Consider the following 16,256-nt stretch of genomic DNA (forward strand, 5'->3'; position numbering starts at 1 on the left):
TGTTATTCGCGCTTTTATGCCTAATTTTATTCATTAGTTGTAAGACTGCTTTTTATTAACTTATTAACAATGTCAGCTGATCAAACAAATTGGCGTGAAAATATTTTAAAAGATTTAAGAGAAAGGGATGGTCGTGAGACTAAAGATTTCCAGGAATTAATCCTTCTGCGTAAGTTAACCTAAAAAAACCATATTAACAATGTTTTTAATTTGCACCATTTTTTTCTTTTAGACAACAGGTTATTTGATAATGTAACCACCCTAAGGACAGAGAATTTGCAATTGACCATTGAAAATGAAAAATTACGCTCCGGTTCTGGAATACCAGGAAGCCATAGTAATGATACTTCTTCTCGAATATCAGTTTTAGAACAAAAATGTATGAGCCAACAGGAAGAATTAACAGAATTGCATAGAAGAAAAGGTGAAAATGCACAACAAATTATTGATTTAAATGCTCAGCTACAAGAATTGACAAAAAAACTAACCAGTAAAGAACAAAGGTTTGTTTTGACTTTTTACAAATCATTATTTAATTGAAATATTTAATATTTTGCACTTATATATGTAGTATGAAGCTTTAAACAAACTTCTTATAATAGTCTATGAGAAACTAATTGGTTGCTAACAGACCTTTGGTTGATTGCTTACACGTTTAATAATTGCTTTTACAAATTTAATAATCTTGCATTTACACGAAATTATAAACACTAAACTATAATTTGCTTATTTATTTATTCAACGCCCAAGGCAATAATTCAATATAATTACATTTTAAAGTGTACATTAAAGATAATATGAGAAAATTTGAGTATTAAGAGTTTTTAGATAGATTTGTATATACACCTAAGTCTGTTTTTACACGGTAGATTGGTTCCAGAAGAAGCCGTGTAAAAAAAAAAACGTGTAAAAAAAGACATTGATCTTATACAAAAATGGGTGATTTGTTCCTAATCTCTAAAATCTATTACAAATAATGAAAAACATGAATTTTTAAGAACAAGAATTCATGTTTATTTTATTAAATCAAATATATAATGCTTATTTTCACATGCATAGTGATTAATGATAAAAAAGATATGCACTCTAATCTTAAAAGTAATATAAATTAAATGTATGGCAAGTTCAGGAATTATAAAACTATATTGTGAACGAAAAGAATAGGTTATTCAATTTTTAAGGTAAAAAATAAAATAAAGTAGAATAAGTAAATACCAGTAAAAATTGTTTGTACGCGCTAAAGGGGAATTCACTTAAATCTTTAAGCTAGTATTCGCAAACTAACGATACTATAGATGGTTTCAGACTTTTTTCTTTCATAAGTACTTTTTTGTGATATGAACATACTTCGCAAAAATTAAATTTGACAAAAAAAATTTAAGTACATAAAATTTCAAATCGTGCTAAATGGAATAAAATCGTGTAAAAAAATTAAAAATATTCAATTTTCAAACCGTGTTATATCAAAACCGTGTACAAAAAGACCGTGTAAAAACAGACTTAGGTGTATTTGATATTTTGCACTTATATATGTAGTATGAAGCTTTCAACAAACTTCTTATAATAGTCTATGAGAAACTAATTGCTTGCTAACAGATTACACCTTATCCTGCCTCACAAGATATTCATTTTACACGTTTAATAATTGCTTTTACAAATTTAATAATTTTGCATTTACACGAAATTATAAACACTAAACTATAATTTGCTTATTTATTTATTTATTCAACGCCCAAGGCAATAATACAATATAATTACATTTTAAAGTGTACATTAAAGATAATATGAGAAAATTTGAGTATTAAGAGTTTATAGATAGATTTGTATATATATACATAACACTTAATATATATAAACTACAAATATATAACATTAAATAAAAATTAATAAAATTAAACATTTAATAAACTATAAATCACTACTTAAGACAGTCTTTTTTTTAAGGATAATTTTTCTGGCTTGATTTTTTATATTTGTCACCGTCAGACTAAAGATATCAATCTCAGAAGCAAATTTATTTATTATTTTTGATATTCTGAACATGGGTACGCGTGAAACAAATTTGGTTTTAACTGTGGGTATTTCCAAAGTTCTATTGTAACGTAGCCTACCGTTAGGTATGATAAATTTGAAGCGTTCAAATTTATCATACAAAGGCACATCTAAAGCACCTTTCACAATATTTACTCCATAGCAGAAGGTGAGGTATTTTCTTCTAGCATCCAGTGGCGTAATGTTAAGATGGTTGTACATCTTATATCTACAATAACATTTTTATTGTTGTACTGTCAACATACAACACTACAAAACATATGTTACAGTTACTAGTTTTTAGTAGTCCATGTCTATGATTGAAATCTATAGATTAAGATGGAAACTTCCCGTTTTATAATCAAAACTGAATGTTATGTGTGTATAAGCTAGTTTGCTTGAAATATCAAAACAAAGATCATCATTGTCCTTAAACTTTCTTAACAAATACTAATTAATATTTGTATATAATAGATAGCATAAATTTATTCAAGATGAACAAGTTACAGAATCATTTTTTACAAAATCTTTAATTTATAAAAAAAAGAAAATAATTTGACAATAGTAAAAGAGGAAAATAAATAAACTAGAGAGTAAAAGAAAGGCTATATATGTACAAACCATTTTAATTTTAGTCTATAATGAAAATACAATATTTATTAAAGTTTTATAGAAATAGTTTGATTTTCTTATAATTTATTAAATATGTTTGATATTTAATATATTAATATTTATTTTCTGTTCAATGGATTAGTTATTCATCATATTAAAAACTGACAAAAAGGGCTTTTTTATAGTGATTCTCGTTTAGCACGGTTTTTCCATATAAAAGTGAATTTTTTGAGTTACAAGGTTTTTTGCTGGAACATATCTCCCGTGCTAAACGGGGGATAGGTGTATATTAATAATACGATTAAGTTCATATATGCATATAAACGTTAAATTATAAACTACACTTACACTTTATACATGAAGTGAAATAACTGAATTATAAAAGTTTCAAGACGTTTCTTCTCTCATCATCAAAATAAAATATAAGAGCAAAAAAATATGTATAAAACTGTTATGTAAGTATGTAAAGTAGTAAATGGCAAGGAATTGATACGATTATAATGTAAACAACTGGACGAAAAGGCACCATAATATCAACAAATGTGAAAAGTAATAAATTAAATAAAAGTGAGAAATAATTGTATCAGTTATTAAATTTACACTGTTGTTGGTATGAACTATTAACATAGATTCTACAAGTCCTTTTTGTGAAACAATATTTTCGGATTATCAAAATGAATCTTTTTGTTATTGATATAAGCATTATATATAATTGTTTTTTTTAATTTACCTTATTACAATTCATGCTGTGTAAGTTTCTTCTCGAAATATTAACATGTCTGGCCAATGTATGAAGAATCCCAATCTTAACAATTCATTTTGTCTACTACATATTTTGCTTTTGTTAATGGTGTTTTGTTTTTAATGTTGGAATATACAAATTGTAATTATTTCAATGATATATATATATATATATATATATATATATATTTATATATATATATAATTTTTTCATTACATATACACATGCTTTTTCTTTCAGTCTTACCGAAATTGGAATCAAAAATACTAGCTTGCAGGCGGAAGTTCAAATGCTAGTAAATGGAAAAAAAGAATTAGAAGTACTTAATACAATGTTGAGAGATGAACATACTGCCCTGCAATTAGCATTTGCATCTTTGGAAGAGAAATTACGAAAATCTCAAGTTAATACCATGAATAATTTTACACACATTTTGAAATTTCACTGATTCAATTTATGAGATATAATGTTGACTTAAAGGGGTGTTTTGGTCTAGAATTTTAAAAAACTGTTTTTACTTTTTTCATATTTTTAAAGTATAAGTATTTAAGAATATGTGTTTAAGAGGATTTTTCAAAATTTAATTTATTTTTGGAGCTTGATAATCCTCCCATATTTCCTTTCTCTGCGAAACTTTAAATGCGTTTTTTTTTTAATCGTTTTTTTTATATGATGGCCACGATTTCTCAATTTCTACTGGACCGATTCACTTGAAAAAAAATCGAGAATATCAAAAAAGCAATTTTTTAACTTTCAGACGGTAGCTATTTAGTGAAAAAAAAAGTTTAATTGTTTGTGGTTCATACGATAGTGACACTATTCTAGATTAATAAATATATTTACATTTGTTTCTTCAGATAATTAGGAGGGATAAAATCATGGGCATGGTCAGGTGCCATTTTTTTGATATCACCCACTTCATCACCTTTTGGAATTAAAACTTTATATATATTTTAAATTTTTATCTTCATTTTTTATTCTCAAAACATAAATTAATAAATTGCAAAAAAATATAGTGAAAAAATTTTCTTTTTTTTAACAGTCTTTCAAAAATTGCAAAACAAATTCATGCCCCTACACCAGAATATTTCTTGTTGATAGCATAATTTTGCATTGTAATATTATATTACATTTGTAAATTATTTTATGATTTTGTCTGCTTCATTAATGCTCTGATTAAATAATTTATTATGTTACAGGATGAAAATAGAATTTTGTTAGAAAGGTTAATGAAATATAAAATGAAAGACGCTGACAAAATGAATGAAGATAATGAATCCTTTCTAAGGTAAGTTACGTAGAAAACATAAATGTGCTTAACCTTTATCTCACTTCTCACATTTTTTTTGTTTATATTTTTGTATCTATGTGTAGTAGCTTTGTTGAATTAATTTGTGTACTGTAGATAGCATGATTATGTATTTTATGTTAACGTATTTAGTTTTCTATTAGTTGATTGTAATGTTTTAACAATGTCTGTATTACACTAATGATAAAGGTTAACTATATCACTCTATTCTTCTGTATGCAATATTTGTGTAGAAATTTGTGTTCATATTGTCTTCATGTTTTTTCAGAATGCCTCTATTTAATTTCAGGAAGAGGAATGATCGAATGTGTCGTGAATTAGAAGATGCAGCTAAAGAAAATAGAGCTGGAATTAGTCCAGATAGGGCTAATAGTAGAGATTTAGTAAATGCAACTTACTGTGGTGCACTTCCCTCTAAAGTTTCTTGCAAATTTGTGAGTATTCAGTAATATTAAAAATGACAATACATATTTAGTTAATTGCATTTTGTAATATATTATTGCTTGTAATAATTGGTTTTATACAAACTATAATCATGGTAGAATATATACCATGTTTTAATTGGGCACTGTTCCAATCGTTATAGCTTATTTTTTTAAATTTGCAACTAATTATCTATTATGTTCGTTTTATGTCTATAAGTAGTCAGTTTAAATTAGATTTTATATTATAAATTCGTTTTGTACATGAAATTTAGAATTATTTTGGAATAGTTCTATGAAAAGTATACCATTAAATTTATTTTAAGAAATTAAATAAGGGGATTTAATTTAATTTAGATTTATTTAATTTAATGGAAAGTATACTATATTTTATTGAAGTTTTAATATTAGTACAGTATAATATATGGGAGTTTTAAACTGACTGATTGTTATTTTTTGTTGGACCGTTTTGTTAGTTTATACTGATTGGTTTATATAATCAAACTGTTTATATTTAATAATATGGCTATAAATTAAAAATACAGTAGATTATGGTTTCTAGTTCGTATTTGATCATTATATTATTTTGTAATGATATATTTTTGTAAACTAGATATCAATAATAAAAATTTTTTTCAATCATTTTGTTTTTTTATTTTTAACGTATAACTATATCTTGTAATAATTGTTACATGCAATATTTTCAAGCTCTAAATATTTATTTCTGTTGCATTAAATGAAATGTTTAAATATTCAAATCAATTACAGGATGCTCATGATAGTGAGGTGAGTGCTGTACGATGGAATCCTGTTGAAAGAATAGTTGCAACTGGTGGAGCTGATCGTAAAGTTAAATTGTGGAGCATAACTAAAGGTTTGCATGTTTTAATTTTAATTTTTATTTGTTTAAAGGTTTGCATGTTTTAAATTTTAATTTTTTTTTGTGTGCAATTTAATTTTTTATTTGTGGCATGCATATTTGGGCTTTTTATGTTTTTATAAATTCTTGGATGGTTGTTTCTTTATTTAGTTGGACTGTATTCTTTTTTACATTATAATAATTATATATAATATGTGTATATGTAATTTATTACTATACTTGATAGTTATATTTTTTATTCTATCTAATTAATTCTGTTTATTACAATTTTTTCAGTTTCTACTTTACTGATTAAAAATTATAGATATTATAACTGATTTAACAAAAAGTGGAGGTCGCATTGGCAAAATTTGGTGTCGAAGACTGGCCCGTGCATGATATAAAACTGCATCAAATTTTTAATTTCGTTACGAGTGTTATTATTGTTATAAAAAAGTAATGGTTTTGTCAGGTTCTTTTGAAAGCAGAGGGACTTTAGTAGGAAGTAATGCAGGTGTGATGTCAGTGGATTTTGATAGTACTGGCACCTTAATTCTCGGAGCGTCTAATGACTTCGCTAGCCGTGTTTGGACTGTGTCTGATCAGCGGTTACGAGTGAGTACTCTTTGTTTGTAATTATTTTTTCTTCTTGTATATTCTTGTTTTATTTTATTTTTTGCCTACGAGGAAATTCAGGATAATTACAAATAAAAATGCTTTGGGTTATTTTTTAATATTGTAATATGTAATATACGATATGAAATTATATTTATCTTAAAATTACATATTGCTAAAAATGTAAAATAGATGACAAGTTATATAATGAATTATGAATATAGTTAATAATATGATTTTGTCTAGTTAATTGCTTGTTCAAGACTTAACCCAAAAGTATAAAAATATTTTATCTATATTCTAGGAACAAGGACAAGCATTTCTATTAATACGAACATAAATATTATTTGAAATTGCTATGATCGTAATATTTTACTATTTACATAAATCAATTTCAAACATCTTATATTCTTGCAGAATTTAAAGTGTTAGTTGATTAGCTATATTTATTTTATCTTTACGAAAGTTTTTATAATAATTTAGTGGTCGTCCTTATTCCTGATTTAAATTGCACTTAGTTATCTGTATGACTTACAAATAGTTACTTCTAAGAATCGAGTTAGATTTTGTCTAGTTTGATCGATATCGAGATACCAATACGTATCACGCGTCTTGTTATGTTTTTTTTGTAAAGCATTATCCCGGCACCAAAAGCTGCTGTATTAACAAAAGCCTGAACATTCAAAAAGTAAATCATCTCAAAACATACATTCCTCAAAACTGTGCCACTATTTGTTCCATCAATATCATAAATAATCATCAGTACTATATGTTTATATGCTAAACTTATCGAAGGATTTAATTGTTATTTTATATAATTGCTAACTTATAAACGTAGTCTATCTAGTACATATTTTATTTCGAACATTTGCTTTTGGACAATACTCTTTCGGTTTTGTACGAATCGAGTCAAGTCTTTTGATTGTCAATGTGGGTTCGCGTCGTGTAGAGAGATCTTGCACAAATCTGGGACATGGTTCAATAGTGCTGCCGGTTGAAATTGTTGCCGGTGTAGAGTTTGCGCACGTTGCTTCCAATTGAGCTCGCGCTACTCAGGCTGCCGTTTGGGGGTCGGTGCTGGCTGAACATTCGACTTTGTGGGGGCACGATCACGCAATCGGCGGAGTCGATTAATTTCTGCTTACGTTTGCATTGCCATACGACCGTCCATATGGAGACAATTGCCATTTGCAACGCGAGGAATATTGCACCAGCAAATATTAATCCCATGCCATTGACGCACAAGTCATCTGTAACACTACTGATATTCTGGGTGCCATTGTCGCGCGACGTTGAATGTTGATTGTTTTGTTGCTGCCGGCGCTCGAAATTGAACTTGTCGGTGATGTGAATAGTCTGCATCAGCAGCATGTCGTCGTGTTGTTGTTTGTTGTTGTTCATGCGGGAATCTGTTGGAAGAATAGAATTAAATTATAACTTATGTTGCATTTATATTTACCGCCCTTATCATATCAAAACATTAATTATTTGTATTTGTAAATTTTCAGAAAAATTTGACTTGATTTGAAGTTGCAATTTAGCAACATTTGTTTTCAGTACCGCGGATTATTTATTTGTTTTCATTGACTATGTTGTATGAACACATTATTCAACCGAGATTATAATATTTTTTATAGTAAATATTTCATACCAGTAGCGTTTATGCTTCTCCTACGACGTCCATAAGACAGTAAAGATCTCGAGTCTCCCGTACTGGCTTCTTCAGTATCGCATTGTACGGGCGCGCAAGTCGGCATACAGGGCGTAACTAGGGCGCGGAATTGCACAACTTCCGAAGATGGAAATTTAAAAGCGTCGAAATTCGATATCAACACCTAATGGAGAATTACAATTCATGAGATGTAGTACGGTTCTAATGTATACACTACAATTTCAAAACATATATTTGAATTACCTTTTCCGACATCAATGATTTATAAATCGGTCCCATGATGAATTGATCTGTAGGGCAACCATCGGAATCAATCAAAGTGATTTCTCCGGAGTCTGCTCCGTCCATTGCTATCAATTCTCGGACGAATATTTCGTATGGGCTCTTTTCGTCTAAAATCTCAAAATGTAAGGCAAGAGAATCTCCGACTTCAGCGCTCTGCATCATGTCGCTTCCATCTCTGGCCGTTACTTTCATGATAACGTTTGGTGAGTCTACAATTACTTCTTCAGATAGCGCAGGTTCTGTATCGCCGTGAACGCCTAAATCGACATCATTTGCGACGGTTTTATTTGTTAGGTCATATTGACACGTTACCGCTAATCCTAAATCGGATGACGTGACGATTGTGTCGTGATGTTGGATTACTACATCATTCAAGTATCTGAGGACATTAATAATACATTAGCTTGATTAATTAATTTGCTTGAGTATGTTCACATAACATGTATGTAACATAATTTTTGAATTCATATTTTATAATTCTCAAAATCCTAATTTATTTACCTGCCCATTCCATTATGTCGTACGTTGCATTCTAAATCTTGGTATTTCATCGTTAGCTCGAATTCTAAAGATTGTTTAACATCGACCACGCACGAATTAGGACTGCCTTTAGCGTAAACTTTGCCGTCAAATAATTTCGATGTGTGAATTTTAGCCACCATGTCTGTGGATCGGCATTCGATAGTCACGTTGTAACAGGAAGATAATTCGTAAGTTGCTGCTTCTGGTACGCTCAGATAGGGATCCTAAGAGATTATATTGAAGTTAACTATACAATTAACATTATAGACATGATCCAATATAAGCAATAACTTATTATATAATTAGTTGGTCCTAATATATCTCTATATTCACCTGAATGTCTGATAATGTCGCTCTGGAGTGATGGCTAAGACGACAGACCATCTCACCAGTATCTCCGTAGTCGTATGAGTGGCATCTGAAGTAGAAAAATTTAATTAATAACACGAATGATATTTTCGTTATTAGATTAGTAACAATTTGGATTGTATTTTTAATCATTTATAATAGTTATAATTCAACAATTGGGTTTGGAAATATTTTTTGTTAGCATTTTAAGAAAATGGGTAAATATTGTTGGAGTTGCAGCGTATTACGAGGGGTAATAGTCATATTTCAGAAAACTATTGAACAATATGAACAAATGTTAAAATAATATGGCAATATGCGAACTAGATAGCATCGATGATTTAGAAATATTATCAAATATTAAATTTATTAAAATTTTCGATATACCATGCAGTATTTTAATAAATTATTACATACAATAGTTTATTTATTCATAAAAAATATTCGAATATAGGAAGCTTACATTTACAGTTTAATTGTTTCGGAAACAATTTTAATCGAACACATATTAATATTATAAATAAGAATTATTGTAGACTGCAAGGCGTGCAGAGTATACTAGCTCTATTTGACGAATATATTTTATGCAGCAATTTTTTTTTTCTTAGTTATTGGTAATGGTATATTTACATGTTGTTGCAAATAATCGTAGTTGACTATACATATAAATAAAATTTGAAAAAAATATGAAAAAAATATGAAACGTTGATATATTAGTATTTTGTTAATAAGCTGTAGTAACAATCTTCTTCAAACATTTTTATTCTTGTAGTAATAGCAACAAATTAATCAGTGCTAATTGATTTATATCTTAATTTCACTTCTTTAGTCGTTATTAATATGAAGTTGAACGAAAGTATACCTGTAAGGCGAATTTAAGCACAAATCACGGCACTCTTCAGCTGAGGAAACATCTTGATATACAGAGTCTACAGTCTTCAAAATGCGCCCAGATAGACGTTTGAATTCACATAGTTTTGTTGGCTCCTCGATACAATTGTTTTCCAAGTAATCGATATCTGTGGGAAAATGGAACACTAATTAATTTACCTTGAATTGAATAAAAGCTTTGAAAAATCATATGGTGATGTCAGTTCTAATGCTTTGTTACAACAATATTTCATATTATAAAAAAATACTGAATTATATTCCTTCTTCAGTGCAGATTAAGCCATTTATTCAATGATTAATTCTCAAGTTTTAATGGATCTTGCATTTTGTCTAATTTTAATCTAAATTGTAGGCAGTGCCATTGTACAATAAGTACTAATAGACTTTTTAATTAATTGAATTTCATTTGAAAACCTTACCTGCCATTTCTTGAAAAGCGTTGGTTCCAGCTAATGTGATCCTATCCATATCAGAAAGGTCACACGTACCAGTAGGCTCATGGTAATTTGCAGATCTAGAAAAAAAATTATTTTGTTACATAAATTATTGTTTACTAAAATATATTGCTTCGTGATGACGAAATGTGTTGAAAACCTAGCCGTCCTCCTTCATGTAACAATCATATATTTATTCCACAAAAATCTATGTAATGAATATTTTATCTTTTTTTAACTAGATTTAATAATTCATTGTTACCTTTACAGCTAAAAATATGACTTAAACGGTTTGCCACGTAATAAGATTCTTTATGCATCAATTCGTTGGGTAATAATCATTTTAACATCATAAAGCAAATGAAGCTAGTAGAGCGCTATAAAAGGTGTTAATATGCTACTTGAGTTTTACAAGCTCTTAATATAAATTTAAGATAAGTACACTTTTATAGGTATATCTGCACTTCGCTCACAATCAGTGAATGTAGATAATATCAAGTGATTATTATTTCTGGCGTATACTTTATTGCATTTGAGATAATTTATAGCGAATTTTCAGTTGAAACATTTCACGTTTTTAATGATATATTAATAATTGGTGGGAAAAAGGTCGCATATATATGCAGGGTGTTCCAAATTTTGACATCAAGTTGAAACGGGGTGATAGGATTGACCTTAGTTATCCTAAAAAAAAAAAAATAAAATGATCTCGTTTTTAAGTGCAACCTGGAACTTTGGTGAAATTATGACCATATTTATGTGATTGTGGTTAACTTCTATTAATTTTGTTTATTTAAACTTTGGAACCATCACCGTGAATAACATTTCTTGGACCACAGTAAAAAATAATAACAAAAACTGCCCCAATTCTTCAAGGAACCTACTTATGAATTTTCAAAAAATAGCTTTTTGGCGAATTTTGATGTGTGTTGAGTGTTTGATTTGGTTAGTCATCAAGCTAATGATTGGAATTGGTTAGTCATTAAGCTAAAAACAGATATTTTTATTTGTTTAATAATTAAAAAAGTATATAAATATATAAAATATATATGAGTGTTCGAAAGAAATCGAACATATATCTGTGATACAAGGGTAGTTAGGTATGCGTTAATATAATTATTATTGAAAAATTTTAGTGTGTTAATTAAATGCAGTGAGCTCACATTTTGGTTGTAATTACTACTTTTGGAAATGTAGCTAAATAAATTTTCAGAAATTGATTTAATTAATCTATCACGATGAAACTCATCAGTATTACAACAAATGTGAGAGTTTTTTTTTTGCTGTTTATCTATCGTTGAAATTTTAATATTTCACTGCTCTTTTCGAATGAGATAGGAATCAGGGTTAATAAATTTTGTTCTGTAACATATTTAATTATGCAAAGTATTTGAGAATTAATTCACGCTAGCTACATTTTGTAAAAACCAATAATTTCACAGAAATTAAATTTTACAAATCTTGTTAATTTTTGTCAAAGCTTCATCACTTGAACGCTTTAAAATCTAGTTTTTCCATAAGAAGATTAATATGATACTTTTTCTTAAGCATAATCTAGGCAATGTAAATTATTTCCGCAATGCATATGCTTTCGGTATGAATGCGGCTTAATACCAGAATAATTTGGCATTAAAGAATAATATTTCTTACATGCGAAGCAATTAAAGTGGAATTAACCGAAGCGATTAAATAGCGTGCGTCTTGCTCGCGGCCGTTGTTTGCTTTTATATTACACACTAGCTGATCTTGACTGAATGAATTAACGTAATATGGTGTTACGAGTTAATGCGTTTTATTATTACACATATGTAAATACGACGAATTCTATTTGCTACGATAACGATTAGATTTATCTCGGATTGGTAATGCAATATTAATTATTAAATTTAATGGAAGACACGTACAGCGATGCAATTGAATTAATACTTTACAATTCACAATTTGGTTTATTCAGTGCTGGATTTACAGTAGGGGCAATCGGGGCTACTGCCCAGGGCGGCAAATTTTAGGAGGCGCCAAAATTTGGATAGTAAAAAAAAAATTCTATACAATATAATCAACTTTTTTTTAACAACATTTTTTATTTCAAGAAATATAATTAACAAAACATAATACAATTGCAATGCAAAATTTGGGTTGAAATAACCGATAACTAAAATTTATTAATTTGCCTTGCCTCCCTCTCCGAACGTAAATTATCAAATTGGTTAATAAGTTATCAAATTTGGCAATTTGGCTAATATAAAAATCCGTAAACAAGCTGAAAGAGTGAAAGGTTAAGAATAATATGTTCTTCAGTTCTCGAGCCCTCTTAAAATGATGAATTTGTGCACTTCCAAGCTTATAGCGTCGAAAAAAAATTTAAACAAGTGACTCATGGCGTTGTGCCTTAAGACAAATTACTGAAACATCCCGTACTGAAAATTTCATTTTTTAAAGAGCTTTCAATTTTTTTAAAAAATGAGAAAAAAGACTTTTAAAGCACATTTTTTGTAAATTGAAATTTTTCAAAAATTGAAAATTGATGAACTTTTTGCAAAGCAGTCGCGCTGCGTAGCTGTTTCAGAGAAGAATTATCGAAACTCAATTACCATTTTTTGTAATTGTCTGTGCCAAAACGATTTAAATGATTCAATTCCTATTGATAAGGAGACGTGCTGATTAGTTATTCCAAATTCCAAAAATGATAATTCAGTTTTTGAGAAAAAAAGCGTCCAATATCATTCAAAAAAAATTACAGAATAAATAACTGCTTTAATTTGTTGGGGGCAGGTTTAGCGGTTTCGATGATCCAATAAAAAACTTGAAAAAGAAACATTTGGCGGACATAAGACATATGCACATATAATTATCTATTATTAGATGTTTTAAAGATATTATAATAATAAGTATACATTTATATGCGTTCTGTAACATTGTTTATCCGTTGGACTGCGACGAGGCGCTTACGCGCTTCTATATTTTGTCCCTACGCAGCTGAAGCAGCGCAATTGCTTTAAAAAAAGTTCGAAAGTTCGTAAAATTTCAGGAATGGGGCGGCATTTTTGTCAGTGCCCCAGGGCGCCAAATTTCTAAATCCGGCCCTGGGTTTATTTATGAAAACTAGTTCTTTTCAATATTCTACTAATATCGCAATATTTTTTATATATTTAACGGAAATCAGAACTTAACGAGTTTTATGAACTATTATGGCGTCGTGGCTTTTTTATAGACAGCAACCTTATCTCTACGTGATGAATTTATTATTAAAATTTCTGTAATACTGATGAGTTTTATCGTGATAGATTGAATCAATTTCTGGAAACTTATTTAACTTCATTTTGTGAGTCAAATTTAATACGGTTTGATGAGCTTACATTCAATTCAATAATTTAAGGAAAAACATGACTAAACATTGGTCAACCTACTTATACTAATTATTGCTACTTATATTAATTATTAAAGTTTGGGCGCGACTAGGGTGTACATCCGTACAAATGCAACGGAAGTGCGTTGCGGCAGATAAGATAAGATAAGAGTCGAGCCAATGATTCGTCATTCGCTCTCGATGATATCATTTCTATACGGGTCGATTGTGATTAGTCGTCGCGTATGTGAATAGAGATATGTCGTTGTATGCGTACCGGCGTCAACGTTGTATGCGTACTGATATCAACAAGGAAATCGGCATAGATAAATAAACATTTTAAAATTACATCGTAGTACAAATCTTGATTTAATGAAAAATGCCTGAATCAGAAGAATATTTAACCCTGTCCCCCGTAAATAATTAAAATGAAAATAATAAAACAGCAGCATTTGCGCCGTGTATGAAACATAAGTTTATTGAAATAATTTCTATATTATTCGTAGTTTCTATAAATCTTTGAAGTTATTGACATGGAAAATATTTTTGGGCAAAACAGATATTACAGCTGTTTAAAGAATGAGATTAGATCGCCAGCGAAAAAGTAAAAAAAAAATACCATAAGTCAATGGCGTGTGAACCTTACGCGCACTCTTTTTTTATATTTGCATGTCATATTATCTTATACTCTTATAATACTTTCAAGCTTAAAATACAAATATGTCTTGTCATGTTTTAATTGAATTATTAATTTGAAAGTGAGCCCATTAAATTTGAATAAATTTACTGACAATTCTTTTTGACGGTTTATCTATCGATGTAATTTTGCTATATTTTGCTGTTTTTTGAAAATGAGAAGTAATTCAAAAATTATATATATATATATATATATATATATATATATATATATATACGAGGTCTGTTCAAAAAGTACCCGGAATTACTAATAATTAAATTTCGCGGGTCTGGAGTGTCTGATTGTCAAAATTTTTTTTTTATTGTGTTGGTATACATGCTCCTAAAGTATGATGAAATTTTCAGCTATATTCACTGTTTACTTTGTCTGTGGTAGTCGCTAAGGTTCGACGTGTTTTTCTGAGCTCGGCGATTTTTACAATGGAAGAATTGAAAAGTCAAAGAATTTGTATTAAATTTTGCGTAAAAAATGAAATAAAGTGTTGCAAAGTGCAAAAATTTACCAGATATGGCTCCGTGTGACTTTTTCCTATTCCCAAAGTTGAAGAGACCCATGAAAGGACGGCGGTTTTCCTCGATTGAAGAAAATCGCTGAGTGTGCTCAAGGACATATCAAAAAGTGAATATCAAGGGTGCTTCGAAAATTGGAAAAAACGCTGGCATAAGTGTATTATATCTGGGGGGGACTACTTTGAAGGGGACCACATTAATGTAGACGAATAAATAAATATTTTTTTGAAAAAACGAAAATTCCGGGTACTTTTTGAACAGACCTCGTATATATAATATATATAAATTGTTTCTAGTAACTTTTAATTGATCGAAAGCGCAACGGCATTTGTGCATTCCGGCACAGTTTATGCTGTTTCATAAGATATAAATAATATTATATAGTTTAATGGACCATTAGGTTAGTTACCATACCTCAATAGCCAGTTTTAAATTCTATGAATATATTATCACTTTAGTTGAAAAGTTGTTATCGAAGAAAATAATTGCGAATACTGTTCAGTAGCATTGAAGTTCACTATATTTTAAGGTTGTAACAGGAATGGTGGTATTTAGACGGAAAATGAACGAGTACAATATAATATTTCAAATTAAAGTTTTTGTACATTTCATTGTGTTTATTTAATAATTATATAAAGAAATTATTAGCAATAATATATCATTCATCAATTAGACGTTACTGACTTAGCTGATGATTTTTTTTTGCTTGATCAATTATTCAAAGTATATATGTAATATTTATATATGTAATATTTTGCGAAAAATATTAAAAATTCCTCATATAAATTTTCTTATCTTCTATATCTTTGTTTATACTCCGTTATCTTTACCCTTCACTAAATTAGCGAAGTGTTTCATTCACAAAAAATGTGCCGAACGGCATTTTTTAAATTAATAGTACGGCATGGATTCGCAAATTTTTGAACCTAATTGGCGTTACCGCAGAACAAAAGTGAAATATC

General features: G+C 28.9%; 2 protein-coding genes across 2 annotated transcripts in view; one reads left to right on the top strand and one right to left on the bottom strand.

Moving 5' to 3' along the window:
• The first annotated feature begins 34 nt into the window (after positions 1-34).
• Positions 35-6,930, top strand: LOC113376102 (autophagy-related protein 16-1-like). Its single transcript, XM_026616029.1, has 8 exons — positions 35-169; positions 233-503; positions 3,626-3,788; positions 4,585-4,610; positions 4,984-5,128; positions 5,885-5,990; positions 6,448-6,590; positions 6,895-6,930. Exons 1-8 carry the CDS (start codon positions 70-72, stop codon positions 6,928-6,930), a joined length of 990 nt encoding a protein of 329 aa, XP_026471814.1. The 5' UTR covers positions 35-69.
• A 389-nt stretch (positions 6,931-7,319) lies between these two features.
• The window catches only part of LOC113376103, a 70,399-nt gene continuing 61,462 nt past the window's right edge, over positions 7,320-16,256 (bottom strand). The window contains exons 4-10 of the mRNA XM_026616030.1: positions 10,728-10,822; positions 10,280-10,436; positions 9,403-9,487; positions 9,049-9,293; positions 8,506-8,926; positions 8,242-8,425; positions 7,320-7,999 (exon numbers count right to left, since the gene is read on the bottom strand). Of these exons, the coding sequence (XP_026471815.1) occupies positions 7,569-7,999; positions 8,242-8,425; positions 8,506-8,926; positions 9,049-9,293; positions 9,403-9,487; positions 10,280-10,436; positions 10,728-10,822 (1,618 nt within the window). The 3' untranslated portion in view covers positions 7,320-7,568. The remainder of the gene's footprint in view (positions 8,000-8,241; positions 8,426-8,505; positions 8,927-9,048; positions 9,294-9,402; positions 9,488-10,279; positions 10,437-10,727; positions 10,823-16,256) is intronic.

This window comes from Ctenocephalides felis, unplaced genomic scaffold (assembly GCF_003426905.1).
Source record: "Ctenocephalides felis isolate EL2017-DRISC unplaced genomic scaffold, ASM342690v1 CF-g0.4_SCAFFOLD_01886, whole genome shotgun sequence".
NCBI lineage: Eukaryota > Metazoa > Arthropoda > Insecta > Siphonaptera > Pulicidae > Ctenocephalides > Ctenocephalides felis.